This window comes from Trachymyrmex septentrionalis, unplaced genomic scaffold, assembly GCF_001594115.1.
Source record: "Trachymyrmex septentrionalis isolate Tsep2-gDNA-1 unplaced genomic scaffold, Tsep1.0 scaffold91, whole genome shotgun sequence".
Lineage (NCBI taxonomy): Eukaryota > Metazoa > Arthropoda > Insecta > Hymenoptera > Formicidae > Trachymyrmex > Trachymyrmex septentrionalis.
This window is the reverse complement of record NW_017306102.1, coordinates 290,933-316,577: the sequence shown is the minus strand read 5'-3', so window position 1 is coordinate 316,577 and position 25,645 is coordinate 290,933. Positions and strand designations below refer to the sequence as shown.

The 25,645-nt window shown below is 31.1% G+C and overlaps 1 protein-coding gene and 1 long non-coding RNA gene across 3 annotated transcripts; one reads left to right on the top strand and one right to left on the bottom strand.

Annotated features, from left to right (window-relative positions):
* Nucleotides 1-3,204: 3,204 nt before the first annotated feature.
* Nucleotides 3,205-13,518, bottom strand: LOC108756056. Of its 2 annotated transcripts, none has more exons than XR_001939806.1 (6): nucleotides 13,308-13,518; nucleotides 4,449-4,587; nucleotides 4,188-4,373; nucleotides 3,930-4,028; nucleotides 3,716-3,848; nucleotides 3,205-3,414 (listed from the first exon to the last, which is right to left on the bottom strand). It is a non-coding gene; the product is annotated as an uncharacterized LOC108756056 (long non-coding RNA). The 2 variants fall into 2 exon arrangements; XR_001939807.1 differs by having other exon boundaries at nucleotides 4,449-4,518.
* Nucleotides 12,259-23,773, top strand: LOC108756055 (THAP domain-containing protein 5-like). Its single transcript, XM_018499615.1, has 2 exons — nucleotides 12,259-12,398; nucleotides 22,527-23,773. The coding sequence occupies exons 1-2, from the start codon at nucleotides 12,334-12,336 to the stop codon at nucleotides 23,755-23,757; spliced, it is 1,296 nt and encodes a 431-aa protein (XP_018355117.1). The 5' UTR covers nucleotides 12,259-12,333; the 3' UTR covers nucleotides 23,758-23,773.
* The last annotated feature ends 1,872 nt before the right edge of the window (nucleotides 23,774-25,645 follow it).

Genomic DNA, 25,645 nt, shown 5'->3' with positions numbered 1-25,645 from the left:
AGGGACGAGGGTTTCTATGAGAGAGGCATAATGAAATTACCTTCAAAATGGCAACAAGTTATCGAACAAAACGGTGCATATTTGACCTAAATCGGATCATTCTAACTATGCTAAATAAAGCCTTCAATTTAATGCAAAAATAATAGATTTCTTTTTACTACACCTTATATTATATTTCGATAATATATTATTAAATTCGTGATTTTTTTGTTATATAAATAAGTAATGCATACTTTTAATGCTATATATAATATCTTAAATATTGCCGAAAAATTACAATTTTTTCTCTGCAGTTATCATTTCTATTGATAATTAAACCCTGATAATAACATTAAAATCATAGTTTACATCAAAATCGAGTATTATTAAGTTTTAAACTTATATACATGTCTACAAAAAACTAATAAATCATGAAATTAATACCGTATTATTAGTTTCTTATTCTTAATTGCTTAAATTTTAACAGGCACGCGAATTTCCATAAGCGTCGACCGTTTAATAGTATCTTGTCGGTACTTAACTAACTTAACTTACAGTTTTTTAAAGTTTGGAATAAATCTCTGATTGATCAAAGCCCCACCACTACTTTGGACGAATGCACATCCACGGGAATATCTCGCCTTAAATTCTTCCACCATGGTACAGAGCTCACTGTCATGGCTGCGTTCGGAAACATCATCCGAGTTCTTCCGTGTATCATTTTATCCTTGTTTTTCACCTAATGGGTGCGTTCAACGGATTTAATAGTTGAGTGAGCGCTCGCTGGTATTAATATATTCTTCCGGATCTAAAATTGGACGATCTAAAAGAATATATTAATAGCAGCGAGCGCTCACTCAACTGTGAATCCGCTAACGCAACCAACGGTTGCGTTCAGCAGAACGCAGTTTTGCAACCATTTTATGATTGTCTGCTGAAATAGGACCATTCGTCTTGATCTAAAAGCATGACCTAATTAGCGCGAAGAAAACTTCCAACAGTTGCAAAATAAACATTCTGCTGAGCACAGCCAATGTTAAACAAGGATAAGATAATATACGATGATACACGGCAGAGAGAATCAAGGGAAAATGTTCTCTTCTCTGATTGGTTACGTCATTTATTGTGCACTTTCGCAAATGTGTATATAGATTTGATTTTTATTGCTGCACTTTCTGAACTGGTACACACAGTGCAATAAGTTGAAGTAAAACAAACGTAAATTTGTTTCACTTCAACTTATTGCACTGATTCAGAGTGCAGCAATAAAAACAGATCTTATGTGTGTATATATACATATAGGTACATACACACAATATCAGTGCTGCATAATACTAGTGTGTGTAGCATTGTATGTTCTATCACGTTCCTATCATATCTCCTCCTATTCACTCCAACCATAATGTGGTTCGCTCTAGAGTTTCTAGAACTACCAGAGTCTGGCCACGCTCTAAAAATGGCGTGCGTATCCGAAATGTGTGTTTGTTCTCAATTAGTGATATGAATGTATGTGCGTTCTCAATTGGTACTGCCATTGTGTGGACACGACACATCACAAGAGAGGATGGAGCATGGTGGAAGGATTACATGGTGTGTGCAGTTGGACCGTGTCTCTTTCTAAAAATATGCACTCTCCTTCTATTGACGGTTCATAGTAGGCATGAGCCTATCAACTGCGAAACGCGAAATATATTTCGCATTAAGACGTTGGTATACTGAATCTTTCCTTTGAAACACATGTTCAAACAATCTTTGTAATGCATCTTAGTTTCTCTTTTTAACCTTTATAATTTCTGCCTTAAATTAAATATTGGAAAAAATTAAATAAAAAATGACAGTGTCAATAACCAATATGGAATAAATAAAAGGATATCATCAGTACAGTAAATATCAAGTGTCATATCTATTAATTACGGAATTACTATGGGTAATTAAAATTGTAATATTATATATAAATAATATTATTAGTTATAAATTAAATATATACATTTATTTTTGTTAAAAGTTAAGTTAAAAATTAATTGTACCATTAATATACTTGATAAACAATTTTTCATGCATAAATATATATATAAACACGCATAAATTAACATGTATAAACGTTCATAAAAATATACAATTATATATAATTATATACGAAATATGTCCATATATGTGTCCATTATTCATCCTTCTTTTTGTGAAATTATAAAGAAAAGAATAATAATAATGAAAAAACATAAATAATGGCAAAAACAATTTTCGCATTGTTTGTTTTAGGAAAAATCAAGTTAGGGGGGAGAAATGTAAAAAAAAAATTCTACATAATTATGTATAATTTTATATATAATTATGTATGAGCAATTCTTACATTTCTCTAAACTCATTTTTTTCTAAAATAATGCAAAAATTATCCTTGTAACTATTTTTTATTTTTTCATTTTTATTTTTTTATTATATTAAACAGTAATTTTATAAAAGGAAGAGGGGATGTATGGACATATTCCATATATAATTATATATTTTTTTGAATGTTTATATATGTTTATGCATATTTATATATATTCGTTTATATATGTTTATGTATATTTGTATATACTAGTGAATAAAAAATTTGTTACCGGTAAGATACAGCCATAAAATAATGAATTGTTTATCACTTAATAGCAAAATACAGTGCGAAAGCTCTTTGTAATTTAGAATAGTCCGATGCAAGTAAGTAATTATACTGTATGGTATATTAAGAAGTCGATTATAATAATCATTCGGTGAGATTTTCGACAGCGAAGTAAGTAAGAAAAGTGGATAGGAAAATGCAGTAAACAATGTTGGAAGGATTTGCAGCTAAATGATCATTTCTTTGAACTTTGAATCTATAGAATTTTGCATTTGGAAATTTATTATATTTTATAAATACTTTGCACAAATAATAATACATTTTAGACTTCTGTAATGTAATAATTACAAAAATTACAATAAATTTTTTTTCTATCACATTTAAAATTTTTTTCCATAACATGTATTTTTCTAAAAAATTCGTGAACGTTAATTTTTTTAAAAATTCTTCAAAATCGTATGCACGAAATTTCGTTAAAGAATGAAATATTTATAAATATATCAATACTATTACAATATATATAAAAGTACAAAAAATATAATATACACAAAATACAATATACAATATATACAGTACGATTTTAACAGTTCTGTGACGTATTCTTTTTTGTCATCTTCGAGAGTCGCAGTAGTAATCGCCGATTGTGCTTGAACATCGTTAATCAATTGCAGCATTTGTTCCTTTTCAATAAAATATCTTTTTCAATTATTCATCTTTCTCTTGTAATTGTTGGTCTTCCTCTTGCAATTGTTGCTTCGATGCCTCTAGGATGTTCGGACGGTATTTGCATTGCGAAATCTATTGCTATTGATGTTGCATCACAATTCTCCATCAAAAATCTGGAAAGACACCATATAATTTGGTATTTAGAATAAAGCAATATACACTTTTGTTGGAATTACACTTTTTTTAACTTTTAATAATATAAACACATATATATGTATAATTGAAACTTTTTTTTTCAAATTTACTATTATTAAATTTTGAAATACATTAACATATATTTATATTATTGTAAAAATTAAAAAATAAATAAAACAAAAATTTAATATAGCAAAGTACATAGTAATGCATTTCACGAGAACATTTTTTTTATATTCCTCATACGAAATATATATAAAAATGTAAAAAAATAAGTACCGTTGTCTATGTGTTGACAAAGCGGTAGTTTCCAAGCTCAAGATTCCTTCTAGGATTTTTATTCAAATGCGCGTTGCATTGTTTGTGCTTTCTTGGAGTGTTCGCTCTCTTGTTGTACGTATATAACTCAAATCTGTAAAAAAATCAGTTGTATTGTATTACTTAAAATTTCAATCATCCTATCTTGATAAAAGCACTCCTGTGTACAGCGTACCTCCTAGGAAACGTGTGACTGAACTCAGTCCTGAGTATGTAACATAATGTACTTGGTGATGTATGAGTTACTCAGTACGATTCATTTAATCATGGATTACTGTATAAATATATAAGATATAATGTAACATTGACAATAAAATTATGTGAGTAGAGAAATGACATATGTGCGACCGCAGTTATGAAAAGTTACGTAACAGTATATGGAGGACTGGAAATAACATCGCATCGTTAATATACGAATTATTTTTCATTTTACCTTCTAGGATCCACTATTGATGTTACCGCAATGCCACCAGTTTCGTTGTTGTTAGAAGTAACGTGCCGCAAGATTTATCCGTCAATCTCACTGCTGATTTCTTCATTCTCGTTTCTGCCTGGATTACTGACAAGTGGAAATTCTCAATGAATAATTTAAAAATCCATGTTTACCATAATATTCGTCCTGAAAAATGTTAAAAATGTATGGTACTATTTATCAAAAATAATAACAAAACAATTGCGTACAAAAAAATTATACCTCTTTTCTGTTGATGTTGAAAATAAAGTTGGTATAGCAGTCTGGAAAAGGCGTAGTCTTCTCTTGTCCTCTGTAACTTTCGATTTCCTTTTTAGTACCATAAATGAATCTCCCAAAAAATGCAATGAACACACTTTTGCTAAACATATAAAATATAACTTTATAATATATTCCAGAAATACAGAAAAACCATTTAGGTTTTTGTTTACAGTAAAATTGTAGATAGAGTAATGCATTCTAATAAAAAGTCTATATTATCATCTACAATATGCTGAGTAAGCTTGGTGTAAGAAGTAAAAATTTACCAAACACAATCAAATGTGAGAAGAAAAATGGACTGTAATTGGTCAATTTCTTACTCTTACTTATTACATCAAGCTTACTACTGTAAGATAGCTCCTTCAGTTATAGAATAAATTTAGTTTTCGCGCCTCATAACTGGCGGCGTTCCGATCAATCCGTCATCGCCGCGTACGGTTGACCATGCCTTGCGATTGGCCCGTCGACAATACCCTCTCGGGATTGGTTGAATTGTGATAGTGGGGCAGAAAAAGAGAAAGATCCTTAGCGATTCTTTTGTACAGGATACAGTCTGTTACCAGACTTCGAATAAAGAAGAACTCAACAGTTAATACACGACGTTAGTTATACACCCTTTCCTTCCAAGGAGTTTCTTAGATTATCCCTTCTTCGGATTGATCCTGACTACATTCCCTTTTGAAACGTTACAATTTTGAAAGGGGTCGTGTTGCTGCCTTACAACACCTATTTTTTCAGAAGTGGGATAATAAGTATCCATTTCTGCTTTGTCGTGCCGTGTTTAAGTATCGTGCGAAAAGACATTTTTCCTTTCGTATCCGGGAACACTAACGAAAGATCATATCGCTACTATAGTGATTCGAACACGAATCGGTTTTGGGAAGTCCAGCCGCCATTACGACATTGTCTTTACAAGTGCACGTGGCTTGATACTCATTTTTACGAAGTTGCGTCATACAACATATCACGTGATCAATGCGTGACGATGGATCATTAGAAGCTCTCTCGTTTAATGATCTCAAGAAGAAATTAATGTCTACCCGTTCTTGGTCTACCCGTTATGGCTGACCGGGAAAAGTGTATTGACGCTCTTGCGAACCATTGTGAGAGGTTGCATGCTGCACAAACACTCACAGCTAAGCCAAGATCCTCTCAAGGGTCAGGAAGTCGTTTTTGCATCGTATCGTTAGTGGGGATGAAAAGTGGATTTATTTTGAAAATCTCAAGCGAAAAGGAAGTCGTTTTTGCATTGTATCGTTAGTGGAGATGAAAAGTGGATTTATTTTGAGAATCTCAAGAGCAAAAAATCATGGGTAGATCCAGGCGCACCATCCACATCGACCGCAAGACCGAATCGCTTTGGCAGAAAGACGATGCTCTGTGTTTGGTGAGACCAGAAGGGTGTGGTCTATTATGAGCTGTTAAAACCTGGTGAAACGGTTAATGCTGGACGCTACCAACAACAATTGATCGATTTGAACCGTTCGCTGCTTGAAAAAAGACCAGAATACCAAAAGAGACAACACAATGTCATTTTTCTTCATGACAATGCTCCATCACATACGGCAAAACCGGTTCGCGACACGTTGGAAGCACTCAGCTGGGAAGTTCTACCCCATGCAGCTTACTCACCAGACTTGGCTCCTTCCGATTATCACTTGTTTGCATCGATGGGTCACGCACTTGCTGAGCAGCGCTTTGGTTCGTACGAAGATGTGAAAAAATGGCTCGATGAATGGTTCGCGGCAAAGGGGGAAGATTTTTACTGGCATGGAATCCACAAATTGCCCGAAAGATAGGAAAAATGTGTAACTAGCAATGGAGCATACTTTAAATAAAGCTCTTTTTATCATTTTTCCAAATTTAACGTGTTTTTTTTAAATCCGCATTTCATACTTGTACACCTGGTAGTTTGCGCAACAACAGTTACTTGCGCAACAACGATTACTTGAGCAGTTAGTCAAAAACAGACAGACTAATGTTGCATCAGATACTTCATTGAATTTGAAATCCAGTAGTAATCGTAACCCAGAAATTAAGAACAGTGTTCCGTATATGTCAATTCCTGTAGACACACGGATTTCATACGTCTCAAACAAGATTTCCGATGGAAGAGATCACGAACGTTCCTGCTGTCTATCAACCTTACTCAGTGTTGGCTACTGTTCCACCAGCACAGGCTATTACTCTTTTAGCCTCTCAATTACCAGTGTTTTATGGTTCAGAGAATGACGACATGAATCGTTGATTGCTTAAAGTTGAAAACGTTGCTTATAGGGTTAACGATAATATAAAACTACTAGCCGCGACCAGCAAGCTACAGAAACTAGCAAGAGATTGGTTCGATATGAACAATGAATCCTTTACAACATCATGGTTCGTCTTCAAGGACGCTCTTATCAGAAGATTTAGGCGACAAGTATCTTTCATAAGGGTGATGCAGAAAACGGACGCCTGTAGTTGGAATTTATCTAAGGAAAGTTTTATGGAATATGCTGCAAAGAAGATTAAGCAATCTCTACAGCTTGAACAAAAAAATATCAGTTTGTTGGTTGGAGGAATTAATAATTTCTCTGTTAGAAATACTGCTGCGTCAATCAACGTTGAAACAGTCGACGAGTTGCTAGAAAGAATGCATCAATTGACTAATACGAATATGGCGACGCAGAAGAAATCTTCTCTACTTTCGGTGAGAAAGGAAAAAACAAAAGAACGAGATACCTGATTCACCATCGAAGAAAGCGACTCACTTAAAATCCAAACCAGATGTCTTGTGCGCTTATTGCAAAGCGAAGGTCATGTCAAGGCTGACTGCTGGAAGCTGAAATGGAAGGAGAATATCTCCCCTAACACATCGACCAATAATACTGTGGCAGCTACAAAGGAGACCACCGAAACAGAAAACACATCAACCAAGGACAACTCAACTGAGCCAACGAACGTAGCGTGCGCCAGGGATGACGAGACATCACAAATTCAAACAAATAAATCGATAGTTAAGGTTAATTACGTTGAGGAAAACAAGTGTGATCTACTGGCTCTTATTAATTACAGGTAGCCCAGTATCACTTATACAAAGATCAGTTTGTAAACTCCTTTTTGGTTCAAATTTTCTTTATAACGCAATTCATGTCCAACGTTTGCGTTCAGTAAACGATTCGCAAATCAAAGTCATTGGCCAGAAAGATATCAGTATTCGGTTGTCCGTATTGCCAGAAACTTCTACCCGAGTTGTACATTTCATATTATCGACACTGATAATTGGTCTACATATTTAATATTCGGTACAGATTTTTTGTTTCATGATTTAACTCTGATTTCAAACCGACGGATAAGAAATATGAGAATAACTTAAAGTTAATAAATAAAGTTGCATCAGCGGATATAATTGAGAAGAATGATTTCCCTATTGCTCTTTCAGAAATCAAAACATTTTGGTCATGATGTTGATAAGCGAACATACAATATTGTAAAAGACTCATATGACAAACCGATAGAAAAGCGAGAAGAACTTGAACCAGTTACAGTCTCGCTCAAAGATAACTCGATATTCGCGTATGCTCCTCGGAAGTTTGCATGGACTGAGCGTCTGCAGACGTCCGTGAAATTATAGAAGATCTCTTAAGACGTGATACTATTAAAGAAAGTTGTTCATCGTATTGTTCACGTATTGTACCAGTCTGTAAACGAAATGGGAATTTGCGATTATGTGTTGATCTCCGTCTCTTTTAAATGACAGGATAGTGAAACAGAAGTATCCTTTTCCAGTTATAGAAAACTATCAAGATTAACTAATAAAAGCGTTTTTACTCTTTTAGATTTGAAAGGAAGCTTTCACGCTATTCCAATATCTCCAGAATTCACTAAGTACTTCTCTTTCGCTACGCCAGACGGACAATGTGAGTACGTAAAATTACCGTTTGGGTATTCGGAATCTCCAGCAGAATTCCAGAAGCGTTTATTACGTTATAGGACCATTAATACGTCAACATGAGGTATTAGTTTATGTAGACGATATCTTGATTCCGACTGAAACTGTGGATGAAAATTTAAAGATTTTGTCACGATGTTTGTACTTGTTAAAGCAACATGCTTTCGAAGTTAATTATAAGTCAATTTCTAAAAAGAACGGTCGAATATTTAGAATATATTTTGATTGATCAGGGAATTGCACCGAGCGAGCGGCATGTAGAAGCCATCAAAAAAATTCCAGTGCCTAAAAATATTCATGAACTTCAGAGATTCCTAGGTTTAGTTAGTTTTTTCCTAGATTCGCTAAGATGGCTAAACCACTTAATTTGTTACTTTAAAAAATCATCAACGTTTGAATTTAACGAACAATGCATAACAGCATTAAAAAAATTAAAATCATCACTTGAAATACGAAACGTCTTACCGGTCCGAGTGTTAAGATGTTGAACACCTATATAATATACACTCATTTAAATTAAATTAATTTTCAGAAATAATAATTGCGCGCCGATAGATTATCGGACATTTACACAATCAATCTGAAACTAATAATCCCCCCAAAATTTCCCAAATCTTAAAAAACTGTAATAATCTTATTGCGAAAAATATTGCCTCGGCCGGGAGTCGAACCCGGATCTCTTGCATTCCGTGCGAGCGTCCTAAGCCTTTAGATTACCGAGACCTTAACAACATTCTTCGTAATAACCGATATATATAGAGAGTTACACATATATAGGCGAGCGTGTATAAACAATATGATTGGAAACGAGACCGTTTATATTAAAACTTGAAATACGAAGCGCCTTACCGGTCCGAGTTTAAGATATTGAACTATTATATAATATCTGAAAACAAATAATCCTCCTAAAATTTCAAAAAACTTAAAAAACTGTAATAAACTTATTGCGAAAAATATTGCTGAATAAAATCATCACTTGTTACCTTTCTGATGTTGCAGTTATATGATCCGCGTTGCGAGACAGAATTACACATGGATGCAAGTTCAGTTGCTTTAGCAGCAATCCTTTTACAGAAGCAAAATTCGGATTTGTGGGCGACAATTGCCTATTATAGTCAAGCAATGAATGCCGCAGAAAGCCGTTATCATTAATTTGAACTTGAAATGTTAGCCGTTGTTAAAGCGATCGAAAGATTCATATTTATTTATATGTTAAATTTACAGTAATTACCGATTGTCACGCAATTGTGTATGCGATTAAAAAAGCAAATTTGAATCCGCGTATTGTGCGCTGGACTATTCGGTTAGAGAATTATGACTTTAATGTTCAGCACCGACAGGAAAACAGGATGATGCATGTAGATACGTTAAGCAGCATAATATTGGGTTGTTCAGAAAGTAATTTCGTTTTTTCCCAACAGAGGACTTAATTATATTTTTCACAGCCAACTTCACACTTAAGCCGCATAATCATTATATATTTTGACAGCTGATACAGTAAGGCTTGCTTGTAAAAAAAGTTCGATTGATTCTACGCAGTAGTTTTTGGTTGGTGCCCTATCAAATATGAAAGTAAAAGCAGCATTTTCGGCATATTTTACTTTTTTACTATCGAAAAAGTAAAAATGCTGTTCAAGCAAGAAAAAAATTATCCGATGTGTATGGAGAAGATGTATTGACAGAACGCCAGTGCCAAAACTGGTTTGCAAAATTTCAATCCGGCAATTTTGATGTTAAAGATGCACCACGTTCTGGAAGGCCAGTTGAAGCTGATGAAGACACAATAAAGACATTAATTAATGCAAACCGGCGAATAACAACTCGTGAGATCGCTGAGAGATTAAATTTATCGAATTCGACCGTTCATGATCATTTGAAACGCATCTGATTGAAAATCGTCTTTCATTTTCATAAGAAAAAACGAAATTACTTTCCGAATAACCTAATAGCTTCAGTTGAAACAATTCCGCTTGAAAAAGAATTACAGTACGACAGCTGTCAGACCTACGAATCCGTACAATTTTAAATCACCTCGAAGAATCAGAACATGACAAATTTATGTTAATAGAAGGACTAGTGTACAGAAAAGATAACGATAAACCTCGCTTTTATGTACCTGTATGGTAACAAATATCTTGCGTGTATATCATGATAATAACGCTCATTGCGGAGTTAAAAAAGGGAATACGCAATGACTATTATTTCCCGTCTATGCATGAACAAGCACAGTCATATGTAGACAATTGTTTGATATGCTTCGTAGTTAACACTTCAGTCAACACAAAAGAGGGTGAATTACAATTAAAAGAAACCCTCAAACTTCCTATGTATACTGTACACATAGATCATTTTGGTTCATTGATAGAATCTACCAGTGGACGCAAGCATGTCCTAGTTAATAGATTCATTTATAGGATTTATTTAGCTTCTCCCAGTAAAGACTTCAAGTTCACGAGAAACAATTGAAAATATAATTCCGATCTTTAATGTCTTCGGTAATCCTAACATCTTGGCATCAGACCGTGGGACTTCATTCACCTCTTCTGAGTTCGCTGACTTTATACAAAAAAGAGGTATTAAACATAGATTGGTTGCTGTAGTCGCTCCTTGGGCGAATGGTTTAGTCGAACGTGTGAACCGTTTTTTAAAGTCATCTCTGCGTAAAGTTATTGATGATCAACTTATTCACCACTACTTTGTTTTTGAATAAATTAGCGGATTCCACTCTTTCGACTCAGGAGCGACTGGAACAACGCAATTATTCCCGCGAAATAGCTAAGCGAGCCTCCGATGAATTGAAATAGTATAATAAAATATATTACGACAAAAGGCATAAAGTACTCACTAAGTATAGGTGACTATGTACTTATCAGAGATACGAAATCCATACGAAAATTCGGTGAAAATCAAAAGTTAAAACCGGCTTATAAACCACTATATATGGTCACTAAAGTATTAAATAAAAATAGATACGTCATACAGGACGTTCCAGGATTTAATAGGTCACAGAAATCCTATAATTCTATTTTGTCGTCAGACCGGCTTACCACTGGTAAACCCTAGATCAAACTTGTTCCTCCTTAAACAGTTTGTATCAGTATTAAAGATTAATTAATAAATTATTGTTAAGTCTAAATATATATAAGAAACTCTTTTAACAAAAATGTATTAACGTTTAAAAAATATTTTTACGATGTGCGCCGGTATAACTATTAATTATCTAATTTTGTTTATTTTAACTGGACAATTATTCTAAGTATTTTTATATCAATTTTATGTACTTTATATTAATTTTATGTACTTCAGCGAAGGTCATACTCTATTGTATTTTAGTTTATGTTTGAGGACGAACACCTTTTCAGAATGGCCGAGCTGTAAGATAGCTCCTTCAGTCATAGAATATAAGTTTAGTTTTCGCGCCTCATAATGGCAGGTTCCAATTAATTACGGACAATTAGTTACGGAAATGTCAAAATGACATTTAAATGAATTGGAAATGATTGAAAAATAATTTTTAATGATCATTTTCGAGTCATCGATTATTTCGACATCATTTTGATATCATGACTTATTCTGTTTGGAGAGAAAAAGAAACTCTGATGCTTGAAGAAATGCGTGAAACAAGGACAGTACATCCAACTGCACCGCCTGCACACATGATACATCATGGCTGCAACTGCGAAACGCGAAATATGTTTCTTGAGACTTCACATCTACGACTTCTATGTAGAGGACTCTGAAAAAGTCCCTTTTCTCTGATACACAATGGTATCCGGGTGGTATTTCTGAACGCAACCCATGCGATGTGAATAATCGAATATTGCCGAATATTGTAAACGACGCATTACATAAAAATCTCATTACAGTAATGTTTTCATTTTTTTTTTTAAATTGTCAATAATTGTCATGTAAAAAATGCCATGTAGTGTAAAAAAATGCGTAAGCAATCTTAAATCAAAAAGTAAAGTACATTCTTTCCGGTAAGTATTATAAAGATGACAGGTTAGATCTCAGGAAACTAAGTAACAGTTATAACAACTCCGCTCATTTTCATAAGAATTTTGAACCATTCGCATCTAGTCATTATATATAATTTTGTAGATAATATATATATATAATGTTTAAGAAGAAAGATCCTCAATTCCTCAGTTTAGATTCTCAATCTCCTGCCGAAAGTAGTTCTGACTTCCCAATGATACAATGTTATTCATTTGTTAGCTTATCATCAGAACTATCCAACGTGACAAATATGTCATTAATGTACTCAGAAGATATTAATTCGTATGTCATTAGGAAGGTATTTAGTCTAAATACTAAATAATTGACAAGTAATAAGGGCAAAGCAGCAGTATAAACACCATTCTACATGTGCAATAATATTTTTAATAATATCCTTTCCTTCATCATAATGTTCTACTACAATCTTGTAGACATGGTATCGTGTCTTATTAACATGTCTGTACTATATTCGAGCTTTAAGAAGTATTGAATTATCAATATCAATATGATAATTAGGGAGAACAGTCTATATCATGGCTGAGTTCTATTCTGTGTCATCCAGCCTAGAAAGTAGTATAGTATTACTTATCTTGAATGTCTTGATTTTATTATTTATGCTTACATGATATGTACTTCTCATATAAATAACATATTTATCGTGTTGGACAGCTTTGATGATAAGCCAACAAATGAATAAAATCATATCGTCAGAATTACTTTTAGTAGGGATTTGAGAATCTAAACTTTTCTTAAATACTATCGTTATCTACAAAGAATATAATGATTAAAACAGACTTTGTATTTAAAGTAATAATAATAAATAAATTTCAAGACTAAAATAGGAGTCAGCGCGAAAGGAGTTGCGCACAGTTACCGATAAGTACAATTACTTCTTTATAACATTGATGTCTTCTTTAATTTCGTAATTTTGAATGTTTCAACTCGCTTTGGAGTCATTGCAATATTACAATTGAATTTCGTCTAATTTGGTTCAAAACGTGAAATTAATCTTTTATTATAGTTCTTTTCCTCATCTAAAATCAAAACGTTATTCTAGTCAAAATCATGGTTGTGCTCGATTCTATGTTCATTGATGACAGATTGCGTTGCTGTGTTTCTATTAATGTGGTTCCGATGTTCATATATTTTTGTCTGTAATCGTTTCGTCTGATTCACGCGTCACAATCCGTTTAATGAACCTTATATACTACATTAGAACGTGAATAAACTGGTAATTTATTCTTCTATCTTTTAATGAAAAAACTTAATTTGTTAATCCCCGTGTAGGCCAAATGTATAAACCGATTGTTTAAAAAAAAGTTTTTGAATTTGTTGGGGATGGATGATACATACGGTATGATAAAATATGTAATTTTTTTCATTTTACTTATTTTATTTATTATTGTTCACCATTAATTCTGAGTTGTTAAATTATTTGAATTTAGATAACCTTTTTTTGATATTCTTAAAAATTAGATCCAATGGGTATCCGTTTTCTCAATAAAATATTTATGATGAATTCGACATTTTTGTTATGAAACATAGGATACGACAAAAAAATTACTCTGTCAATTAAATTGATAATTATGACATTTTATGGCATAATGGATAGTAAGAAAAGAAGTTCAAGTAACATGTCGAGAAAGTCGTCACTAAAACTCTCAATAATAAATCTTTCAAGTGTGAGTTTCCCGGCGAATGTTCAAAGTTTGTTACAATTAGAAGAAAATTTTTGTTTTCCTCCCCACAATGTGGAATCTATTACATTAGAGTTCATCAAATACATTGAAAATAATCTATTAAAATTAAAAACCAATAATGTAAATACTTTCAGAAATAAATTTTTCCCATACTTGCAGAATATTAAAACTGTAAACAGATCGAATATCGACGATGAAATTTTAGATTCTTTAATTTCGACTAAACAAAAGTTGAAGATAATCCCAAATAAAGATGATCACAAATACTGCTAACGCATGCAGATAAAGGAAATGTAGCTGGACAAATTTGATTATATTAATAAAGCTTTATTATCAAACACTAATATCTACATAATTGTAAAACGTAATCCGAGTAACAAAATTTTGGAGAATCTAAAATCATTGTTAAAAAATTGGAAACGACAAGAATTTGTGACTAACTACATACAATTATCTTAATTCGACGAATACAATATTACCGAGAGCATATGCGTTACCAAAAATCCATGAGCCGAACAACTTCTTACGAATTATTATATCATCCATAGAAAGCCCTTTGCATAATTTAGCAACGTACTTTTTTTTTTTACATAGAATCTTAGACTCATGCCTTGAAGAACCGATGGAACATATCAAAAATAGTTATCAAAAATTAGCTAAAGACATACTTCAGATACATTTATTGGTCGACTCAATCCTTGTATTACTTGATGTTATCTCTCTTTATATAATACTAATGTCCCTGTAGATATGGTCATTGAGAGTGTAGAAAGTCATTGGTCAAACATACAAGATAAAATTAATTTACTTAAAATTGAATTCATGAAAGCAATAAGGTTAGCTCGATTCTACGTATTTAGTTTTTAATAATATTATAAACAATCTTTTGGAGTATCTATGCGGTCCCTATTGCAGCAAATTTAGTTATATAAGATTTGGAGAGGGTTTTTCTCAATATAATTAAAATTTACTTTAGAATATACTATAGAATTTTGTTACAGATATGTAAGTAGATGTATTGCTCTATCCATTCAGGAACAAAATATCGATTAATTATTTAACTCTTACCCTACTAAGAGGGATCACTAGTTACCGAGCGATTCCTGTTCGTGCAAGTTTCTTTGCGTCTTTCGATAATTATAAATTATACTACATAATTTAAATTATACTACATAATTATAAATTATACTACATTCTATTATCAAAATAAAGTGCCAATATTTATTCTAGAAAGTTGAAAGTATGTTGAAAGTAAATTTTTAGAGATTTTTTGAATTATTTTGAATATGTGAAAAAAACGAACGGATTCTAGTGCCTTCGTTAGTATGGACGAGATTAGTATGGCACTAAATTGTACCTAGTAGAGTAAGGGGTAATACTTTCAATAATTGTCATCCCAGATTGAAGTTCACAGTAGAATTGGGGGGCAACAGTTGAATTTCTTGGATCTAACTTTGATCAAAAAAGGAAACAAATTGATACATGATTGGTATCACAAACCGATTTTCTCGGTACGTTACTTGAACTTTTTTTCTTGCCATTCATTGTGCCATAAAATAGGCACAATTATTAATTTAATTGACAGAGTAATTTTTTTGTTGCATCCTATGTTTCATAACAAAAATTTCGAATTCATCATTATATTTTATTGAGAAATATCCGTAGAAGGATAAATTACCAGTTTGTGTATTCATGTTCTAACGTAATATACAAGATTGTAAGGATTGTGATGCATCCTACGTGGGCCAGACGAAACGATTGTTAAAGATAAGAATGAATGAATATCGGAACCACATTAGCAGCAACGAAGTCTGTCATCAATGAACATAGAATCGTAGAACACAACCATGATGTTGACTGGAACGTTTTAGATAAGGAAAAGGACTATAATAAAAGATTAATTTCAGGGGTAATTTTCATCAAAAAACAAAGAAATGGTTTAAATCTACAAAATGACACGAATTTATTAAACCCCTTATATCACGAAAGCTTCCTTGTTTTAAATTCTAAATATTTATTAATAATTTTATGTTTATAATTTATTTTTATTTCGGTACTGTTGATTGCGTTCTCACACTTGCGTTATTCTTATTTCATTCTGATCTTACATTCGATAATGACATCTCTTTGTAATTGCATAGTTTGTAACAGACCATTGTTAATCTGTTTTAATGTAAGTTTTTAAAGAATTTGACTTATATAATTTTAAATTTTAATTATACCATTTTATTCTATTGACTTAATTTTAGTGAAGTACATCTAACATGGTCAGTTTGTATATCCGACAAAATATAAGCTTCATAGAAGTTTTCAATTTTTGACAACAGTTTAATGATGATTTGACGACACTCTTCTTGGCGAGTAAATACATTATTTTATATCTCTATAGATGGCTATTAACATTTTTACATTGAGGAGAATGTAATATTAGAGTTGAAATGTCTGTATTAAAATTTTTAATATATGTATTATTATATACAAATATCTAGTGTTGGTTCACATAGGCATTTCCTTACATTATCATTATTGAGTTTATCTGTGGAGTCTTATATTGTAATTTAAACCTTTATATTGCTAATTAATAAATCTATTTAACATTGTCGCTTAGGCGTAATGGAGATCATGTGTCTGAACGCAAGTTTAGACCATTTTTTGCATATGTACAGTAAGTGCAAAAAGTATTTGTACGGAGAAAATATTTTTTGAAAAAACCTTATTTTCAAACAATAAATATTATTCAGCAAGAAATGAGTCATCAAATTGATGTCGAATCGGTATCGATGATTTCAACACCAATTCGACACCAATGCGACGTTTAATTGACATTTTTTGCTAGATAATTAACAATTTATTCATAAACATTAAAATAGACTGTATGTGTCTTAAAATTAATATATACCAAAAAGATGTGCATTAATTATAGAAAATATATCATCTGAAAAATAAGCAAAAATTAAAAATTCTATTGTTTGAATGCTCCAAAAGTACTCGTACAGTCGAGAAATTTAGCTTCTAGAATCAGGAATACATGCGAAGCATTTGTTTATGTTAGAACAAAATATGTTCATTGTATTGATAAAATTGCTAATTAATGTTATGTTGTTTATTTTTTACAAATAAGACTGTTTTTATAAAAAATTTCCTTGTACGAATACTTTTTGTTCTCACAATATATACGCTTTTTCAGAAATTATTCCAAAACGAGTTGAAGATTAAACGTTCAAGATTACGAAATAAAGAAGACATCAGTGTTATGAAGATTATTTATCGATAACTGTGTGCAACCCCTTTTGCGCTGACTCTTATTAGCGTTGAAATTTATTTATTATTATTACGTTATTTACAAAATTGTGTAGATAACGATTGATGATGCAATAGGAAAAAACTTTATCCAAAAAGAAAAATTCTTTCTTACAATATAACTGACATTATATTTATATACTTCACCAATAATCAAATTGAATAACATCTGTAGTTATTGACCTGTATTCATAGCACGCTTTTATCGATAAACACTTTATAATTACTTTTTTATCTAAAATTCTTTAGTATACGTAACGTGAACTATATGTTAAATAAGCACTAACATTGTAAAAACGCGTTCTGAATACGGATCATAGTTTTTCGTATCAGTTATTATATCAGATTTGAATCATGTTTATATTTTATGTCAATAATAGTAATACGGATGTTATACTAAACATTAATGCGTAACGTGTAACAAAAGATTTTAGTTCTAAAAGATTTTAGTTATAAAAAGAGAGTTTGAAGTGTTTTAATATGCATATTGAAAAATATACCAATAAAAATTAAAAATGTTTTATTTATAATTATTAATTTAAATTAATATTTTGCAAAAAAAAAATCATTTTTGTATAAAATTTAGAAAAGTATTAAATAATTGTATAAAGAAAGTGTCAAATGCAGTTGAGGCTAGATATTGGTACTTATAAATAATTTTATGTAAATTTTATCTTCCAATTCATAAATAAAACTGCGTATTATCGTTAATCAGACTTGAGCAAAATAACAAATTGAAGCTGTTAAAATAATATTATAAATTATTATAAATTGATTTGATAATGCTCACGCTGCTAGTATCAAACTTATGAAAAATTTAAGCTGGAATTCGAATTTTGAGTACCTATCATGTAACTTTTCCCACGGGAATGTGAAAAATGAAAATGTTTATATGTATATTGTTATAGTTTATATGTATATATAAATTTATACAGGATATCTTTCAGCGTTTGTGCATGCGTGCGATCAGACTTTAAGATTTTATAGGAAATTTTATTCTGAACAAAAAGTTTCCTATATATTGTATACGGATCAAAAATGCTTCTTTAAAAAATTAGCGTTCAAAAATCTGAATTGCTATTATTTTATACATTCTTATAAATACAATATATGCATTTTTTACAATATAATAACAAAAAGTACCGAAACGAAAATGGTAGAGAATTCAATTATCTTTTAAATAAAATCAGAATTGTAATACGTTTCATAGGTTTTCGGATAATCGGTTTCAAAAGTGTTTTTTGAGCTATCGACTAGAACGTTTGTAAAAATATTCTTCATATAATGAAGGAAGAGTAGAAAATGAAAAAAAATTAATTCTTTAAAAAATCGAAGTATTTTGTATTGTAATTGTTTTCTTTCGCCGCCGTGCGTAACTTGCTGTTTGTAATGTAATAAACAACTTTCTGCGCGCTTCACGATCACGCTTTCAGCGATCACGACCGATGGGGGTGCATTTAGCGTGCACGCTAGTTGTATATAGTGTTCCTGGATAGAAATCTAGTATCTTGAGCAGCGCTAACTATTTTTATATTTGAGTAATTTTTGGATTTATCTGTCAAAAGTTGTATACTTCAACAAGACGACAAACGCTATCTAAGCGACAGAAGAATACATTTCTTGGATCCTTTTTAAAAATCGATGTCATTCATAATACAATTATTAGGATCCAATCCTGACAATTATTAGAAAATAATTAATTAATTATTAAAAATGGTTATTATTGAGTATGCATTTCAAGAAAAGTGATGGATAAAATGTGATGAAAATGTGGATTTCGATCGAAAAGTATTTTCAAAGGTAGCCGACTTGTAAAAAGTCTTCATATATCCAACGTTTCCGAAAATATTGATCCTGAAAATAGATTGGTCGAAGGATCCGTTATCCGAGAAATTAATGCAAGCGAATCACCCTATGGAATGAAAAATAGAGATAAATAGATGTAAATTATAATTCGAATAATACCTTTTTTATTAAAAATATTTAAAGCTAAATACTGATTGATTTTATTAGCTTATCATTTAGCTAATTAGTCTTAATGTCAACAAATCCATTGAATCTAGTATTGTTAATCTGTATCAGAAGCTGTTCTTCTCATATCTGATTTTGTTTCAATTAATTACATTTTTCAGTTCTTTTAATAGTGATTTTGGTTTATGTAGATACTTCTGTGTCCGTATTGTAATAGAATAAGATACTCAGTTCTCTCGTCTCCAGAACTTCTGAAAAACCTATCTAGCAATTTTCATCTGTCTGAATAGCAATTTTTTGAGTATTTGGGACAAGTTCTAAATTAAGCATCTACGTACGCGTTTGTAGTAGAATTATTAAAAATTTTGCGTCGCAATATTTCCGCTTATAGGGTACGTAGAGAAAAAATAAAAGCACGTATAATACAATTGGAATGTAAGCTATCGATTAAGTGTATTTAAAATTCAATCGAGACAGCCGTTATTGAGATCTGATAATCTCGATCTGGCCGGTTCGCGTAAAGGAAGCACAGCAGTGTCTTAGCGCCGAGTCTCTAGATTATTTAAGGCCAGATAATTTGCTGCTCCGGTTTCTTGCTTGTACAAATCGTTTCATACGGGCCTCGGATACTTTTTTATCTCTATTTGAAAAAATAGATCGTAAATAAACTGGATTTCTGGGATTATCAGACTTTTTTCCACCAACAAAATGAGCATTGCATATTCTTGAATTTTTATTCGGTGTCTATAGTGTTTGCCATTTTTTCTGAAGTGAGTAAAAGTATTTTGTTAAAACAAAGACACTAAATACTATGAATTTCTATTTGAGTTAATTTTAATATAAAATGATTACTTACTCCAAACTATTCACAGCTCGAATTCATTTTCCTTTTCACTCAAATTCCCGTTTCTTACCAGGAAATGAATAAAAATGGAGATCGGGATTTTTTAATTTACTATTTCTTCAATTAGGAACATTTTCGAATAGAACGGTTCATTTTTAAAATATCAACTATTTAACGGATTACTATACATATTTTGAAATGTACTCAAAAATTACTCAAATATAACAGTAGATAACGCTGCTTAAGGTATGCAACTAGCGTTTTGAAAAAAGATCCAAGAAAAAATATATTCTTCTGCCGCTCAGATAGCGCTTCAGTCATCTTGCTCAAATACGCAACTAGGATACGCGCGCTTATTTGGCGATTTTTATGAATTAATATCTCGATAACTATTACAAAAATTGCAAAATGATACAAAATTTTTTGGACTCACAATCAGTTTAATCCGCTCTATCTGCCCACGAGCATTTTCAGCAAAATTACTAAACACTATATATGTATAAAATGTCAAACTACAAACATGTCCAAAATGGGGATACAAGACGGTTTAAAGACATAATATGAAATTATAAAATAAAAGATATTATAAAATAAAAGGGATAAAAGATGTCTTAATGATATTTTTAACACACTTAAAATTTATCATTTTTTACATTTCTATCCTAGAAAAAGTTACATATAATCACTCTTCTCTGGAACTGCAACTATTTAGGACGGATTCTCTCTCTAGGACGAATTCAATCTCTGAAACGTGTGATATATTTATCGCCAATAACCAATATATTTAAAGACAAAACGCATTGAAAGACGAGCATGTACAAATAATTTCTAGCCTCCACCGCATTTGACGTTTTCTTATTTGATTTGTTCATATAAACATATTGTTTATACAGAGCGTATAAAAAGTACCGGACGACCAAATTTCTCGAAAACTAAGCATTTTAGGAAAAAATGTTTCAGATAAAAGTCATAGGGGATTTAAAGTTATAGGCTAGTTATAGCCAATAAATAGATCTTTTAAGCTATGAGTTCGATTTGAATGGCATCGACAAGGTCAGATCAAAGTTATATCAATTTTTGACATCTATTTTTAATTTTAGAATCTAATAGTTCGTGTCAAAAGCTTTTCAAAACACTACAATAAAACTCATTTTTATTAAGTACTTTTCGAATTACGAGGTTTGAAAGTTATAGTATCGCCAATTTCCAAAGTGCGTGTTTATCAGCGTTTTCCAAGGTGTATCTGATTGACTAAAATCTCTTGAATGTTGTTCAGGGTCATGCTCTGAGTAACATTTGTTAAGATCAAGGTCATTGGAGGGTGCTGCTCTTATTTTCATTGCACTAAAAATTTATTTTAAAAAATAAAAATAATAGGAACAATCTCCAATGATCTTAATTCTGATAAATATTATCCAGATCATGATCCTGAACATTTAAGAGGTTTTAGCCGTCGATTGGATACCTTTGGGTAATACTAACGACGGCGGTACAGTAACTTTTAAGCCTCATAACTCGAAAAGTACTTAATAAAAATAATTGAACTTTATTGTAGTGTTTTAAAAAGTTCTTGATACTTATTAGATTTTGGAATTAAAAATAGATTTAGAACATCTATCTGATCTTGATGCCAAGATCACTCATACCATCAATAGATCTTTTGAAATCCTACTTTTGTCTGAAATACTTTTTCCTTAAATGCTTATGGCGATTTCGACCCACTGCTGGGCGAGCAGTGCACTTGCACATAGTTCAATTGCACACCACTTATATCGGCTGGTTCTTAGTATTTCTTTAAATTAGCCGATTAGTGATGTGAGCAAATGATATACACTCCTGCTCTAGTGCTGCTCTTAACACGGTGCGAGTGCAGAACCACTTTGGTACTATATCAAATTGCACTGTCAGAAATGTCAGTGCAATATTTTTTGAACTCATTTAGTTCGTTCGATCAATTCAAATATAAATTCAGCACTACACTGGGTCAATTTTTATTTGCGAAATACGACAACAATCTGAATGCACATGATACAGTGTGCGTAATCCGAATGTGTGGCATCGAAAAAGTTTGCACAAAAAAGTGCGCACTAGGATAGTTTGTTAAATCCGCTATTAGTTTTCGAAATATTTCGCCATCCCGGCTTTTTATACAATACATCCTGTATATAAATGCATGTAAAATTTAGAAATTACTATTACAATATTTAGCTTTAATCGCATTTGACGCTTTCTTATTTGATTTATTGATATAAATGATTTAACTTATTGAATAAGCATTGTTTTAAATGTCATAGGTTTCCTCTAAATGATAAAAATCGTCTTGACAAATGGATTGCTGCTGTTGGAAAACCGGATTGGAAACCGACAAAAGCAAGCAGAATTTGTAATCTGCATTTTAATAAAAAGGACATTATAGAAGGAATGGGATATCAACGTTCTTATTTACGTAAAAATGCTGTACCAAAAGATTATTCTTCATTTGTCACAGAAAATGAACTGGTTGATACTGTAACATTAAAGCCAAAAAAGGTCTGCAATATTACAAGTATTAATAAATCTATAAATATTAATGAAACTTGTAACTTGAAGAAAAGTGTTGCATGGGATAGCAATAATTTAAAGAATAATGTTAGCACGATTGAAAATAATAGATCAAATACATTTGATATTCGAGACCAAAATCAATCAGTCCAAAAAACAATTCCTCATCCTAACACATACACAGATGAAAAATACAAATTTATTCAAACTTATTCAAAAGAGATCTGCAATTCTGCAAGTATTAAATCTGTAAGCTCTAGTGAAACTTGTGTTTTTGACAAAAATGCTGTACGAAATCACACTAATTTAAAGAACGATGTTAACACTACGATTGAAAATTATGGATTGTATATATTTGACACTGAAAATCAAAATCAATCCATTAAAAATACAATTTCTCACCTAGATAAAAAATGCAGTTTTTTTCGATCTGATTCAAATGAGATCTACAATTGTGCAAGCAGTAATAAATCTGTAAGTTCCAATGAAATTTATGTCTCAGAGAAAAGTGTTGCATTAGATCACAACTATTCAAAGTATCATAATATTATTATGAAAAAAAATGATGGATCAAATATATTTGGCACTCGAAATCTAAATCCGCAAGCAATTCTTCAGCCAGGTCAAAAACGTAAATTTATTCGAATTGGTTTAAAAAATGTGCCTATTTTGCCCAGTTCCATTAATTTCAACTATAAAATAAGAAGGGAAATAGATTTTATTAATGCAACAAAAAAAATTAATGAATTATCAAAAAATGTAAAAGATATGAAAGTAAAGAATAGGACATTACAACAGAAGTTAAGAAGATATAACGAAAGAGTTACTTTAATAAAAAAATTGTTTGACCTATTGCAACAGGAAAAACTGATTTCTGGTGACTCTTTACAATTAATAAGAAAACAACTTGAACGTCTTATATTACAAACTTCCCAAAATAAAAATAAAAATGAAAGTCAGTTACAAATAAGAACAGAAAATTGAAGATCGATGTTATACGAACAAGGTAAAAGTATTTGTTTTCTCGATGTACTATATCTTCCCTAAAATTTATGAATTTTGTCGATAATATTTTTTCTCTTTCTTTTTGCAGCATTTTTACGAATTACTTTTATTAAAAAAAAAATAATCAAGTTGAGTATTATGAAAATGTATATTTCGTAATTGCAAACATGTTCTTCCGAATTTTTATCATTAAATAAATTGCTGTGTAATCGTGGACACTAATGTTGTTACACTTTTTCTTTTGAAGAAGGTTTTCGCAGAATACGCAAAAATTTTCACAATACGAGTCACTATCAACGGATGTATGTCATAACACTAAGTATGGTTATACTAAGTTATGGCAGTTGTCAAAGTTCTACGAAATTGAAATATACAAGGTAAAACTAAGAAATATACCTTGTGTGTGACGCGAAAAACATTTAAAATATTAATTACTGCAAGATTATATGTACCATTATATGATACATATAAAAAAAGTAAGTCAAATGAATAATTTTATTTAATAAAGAGTAGCAGCATAAGGAGGGAATTTCAGGATTTCCCGTAATCAATTCGAGAAGGGTTCCGATAACGCACACCGCTAATTGACTAATTTAAAATAAAATATTCTTATTGATAGAGTAGTGTACTTACTACACCGATCGATATCAATGGACATTGTGCGCTAAGGGGACCCTCCCAAGTGCCACAGGAGACAAAATGAATATCCAGATGAAAGAATATCATGTACGAAATTTCATCCCAAAAAAGCCACATCATTTCGAGATATAAAAAAAAAAGTGATTTTTCATTATCTTTTTCCTCCGCTAAATTCAAACGGATCTTTAAAAGAAAAATCATGGACATAAAGAGTATCAAAAAGATTAGAATAAGAATTGTTTTATCATTTTTGGCCTAAAATTCTGTTTTTAAAAAGTTCAAGAATTGAAAAAAAAAATCACTAAAAAAATCCTTTTTTCTTCGCTCTTTATTCATCAAGATTTGAATGCAAAGCTTTGAAATTTTTGTAAAATGTAACCTTTGTTATGATGAAAAAATCCACCCTTGTTTGAACCTAAAATGTTTAAAAATAAATAATAAAATAATAGATAAAAATAATAATAAAAATATAAATATAATAGATAAAAATAATAATAGATAAAAATCGCATTTTTTATATGATCTGAATGTTTAACCACTTCTACAATTCAGCAGCTAAATCTTATCATATATTCGATACTTTTTCAGATTTTTTCGGATTTGGTGAAACATGTCAGAAAAAAATAAAAATTATTTTTTACCATTTTTTGATCTAAAATATATCAGTTGACATATTAAGTTCTTAAGTAAGTTCTTACTTACCTTCGATTCCACATTTGCAGACAATAGTTTAATATTAAAACTTTAATATTATAGAGTTCACGTAGATTAAACGAGAATCCCATTTTTTTTGTTTTGGAAATTAAATTTTCCGCGGACAAGTTTTTAATGAACAAATAGCTTTTTACAAAAACATTTTAGGTTCAAACAGGGGTGGATTTTTTTCATCATAACAAAGGTTACATTTTATGAGAATTTCAAAGCTTTGCATTCAAATCTCGATGAATAAAGAGCGGAGTAAAAAAAGATTTTTTTGGTGATCTTTATTTTTTTGTTTCAATTCAATTAATGGACCGTTCTCAACATTTTACGTCTCATTTTGTACATATTTTGAATATCTACATCTGCAGTGACTAAAAACATGGCAATAATCCGCAAACTTTCTGATATCTTTGAATATATACATTTTTCATACTGAACTTTTTTCCATATTATCATCATCTTTTATTTTATGAGCGAATAATCTGCTTTTTGCACCATTCGAATTCTTTTTCATATATTTTGTACA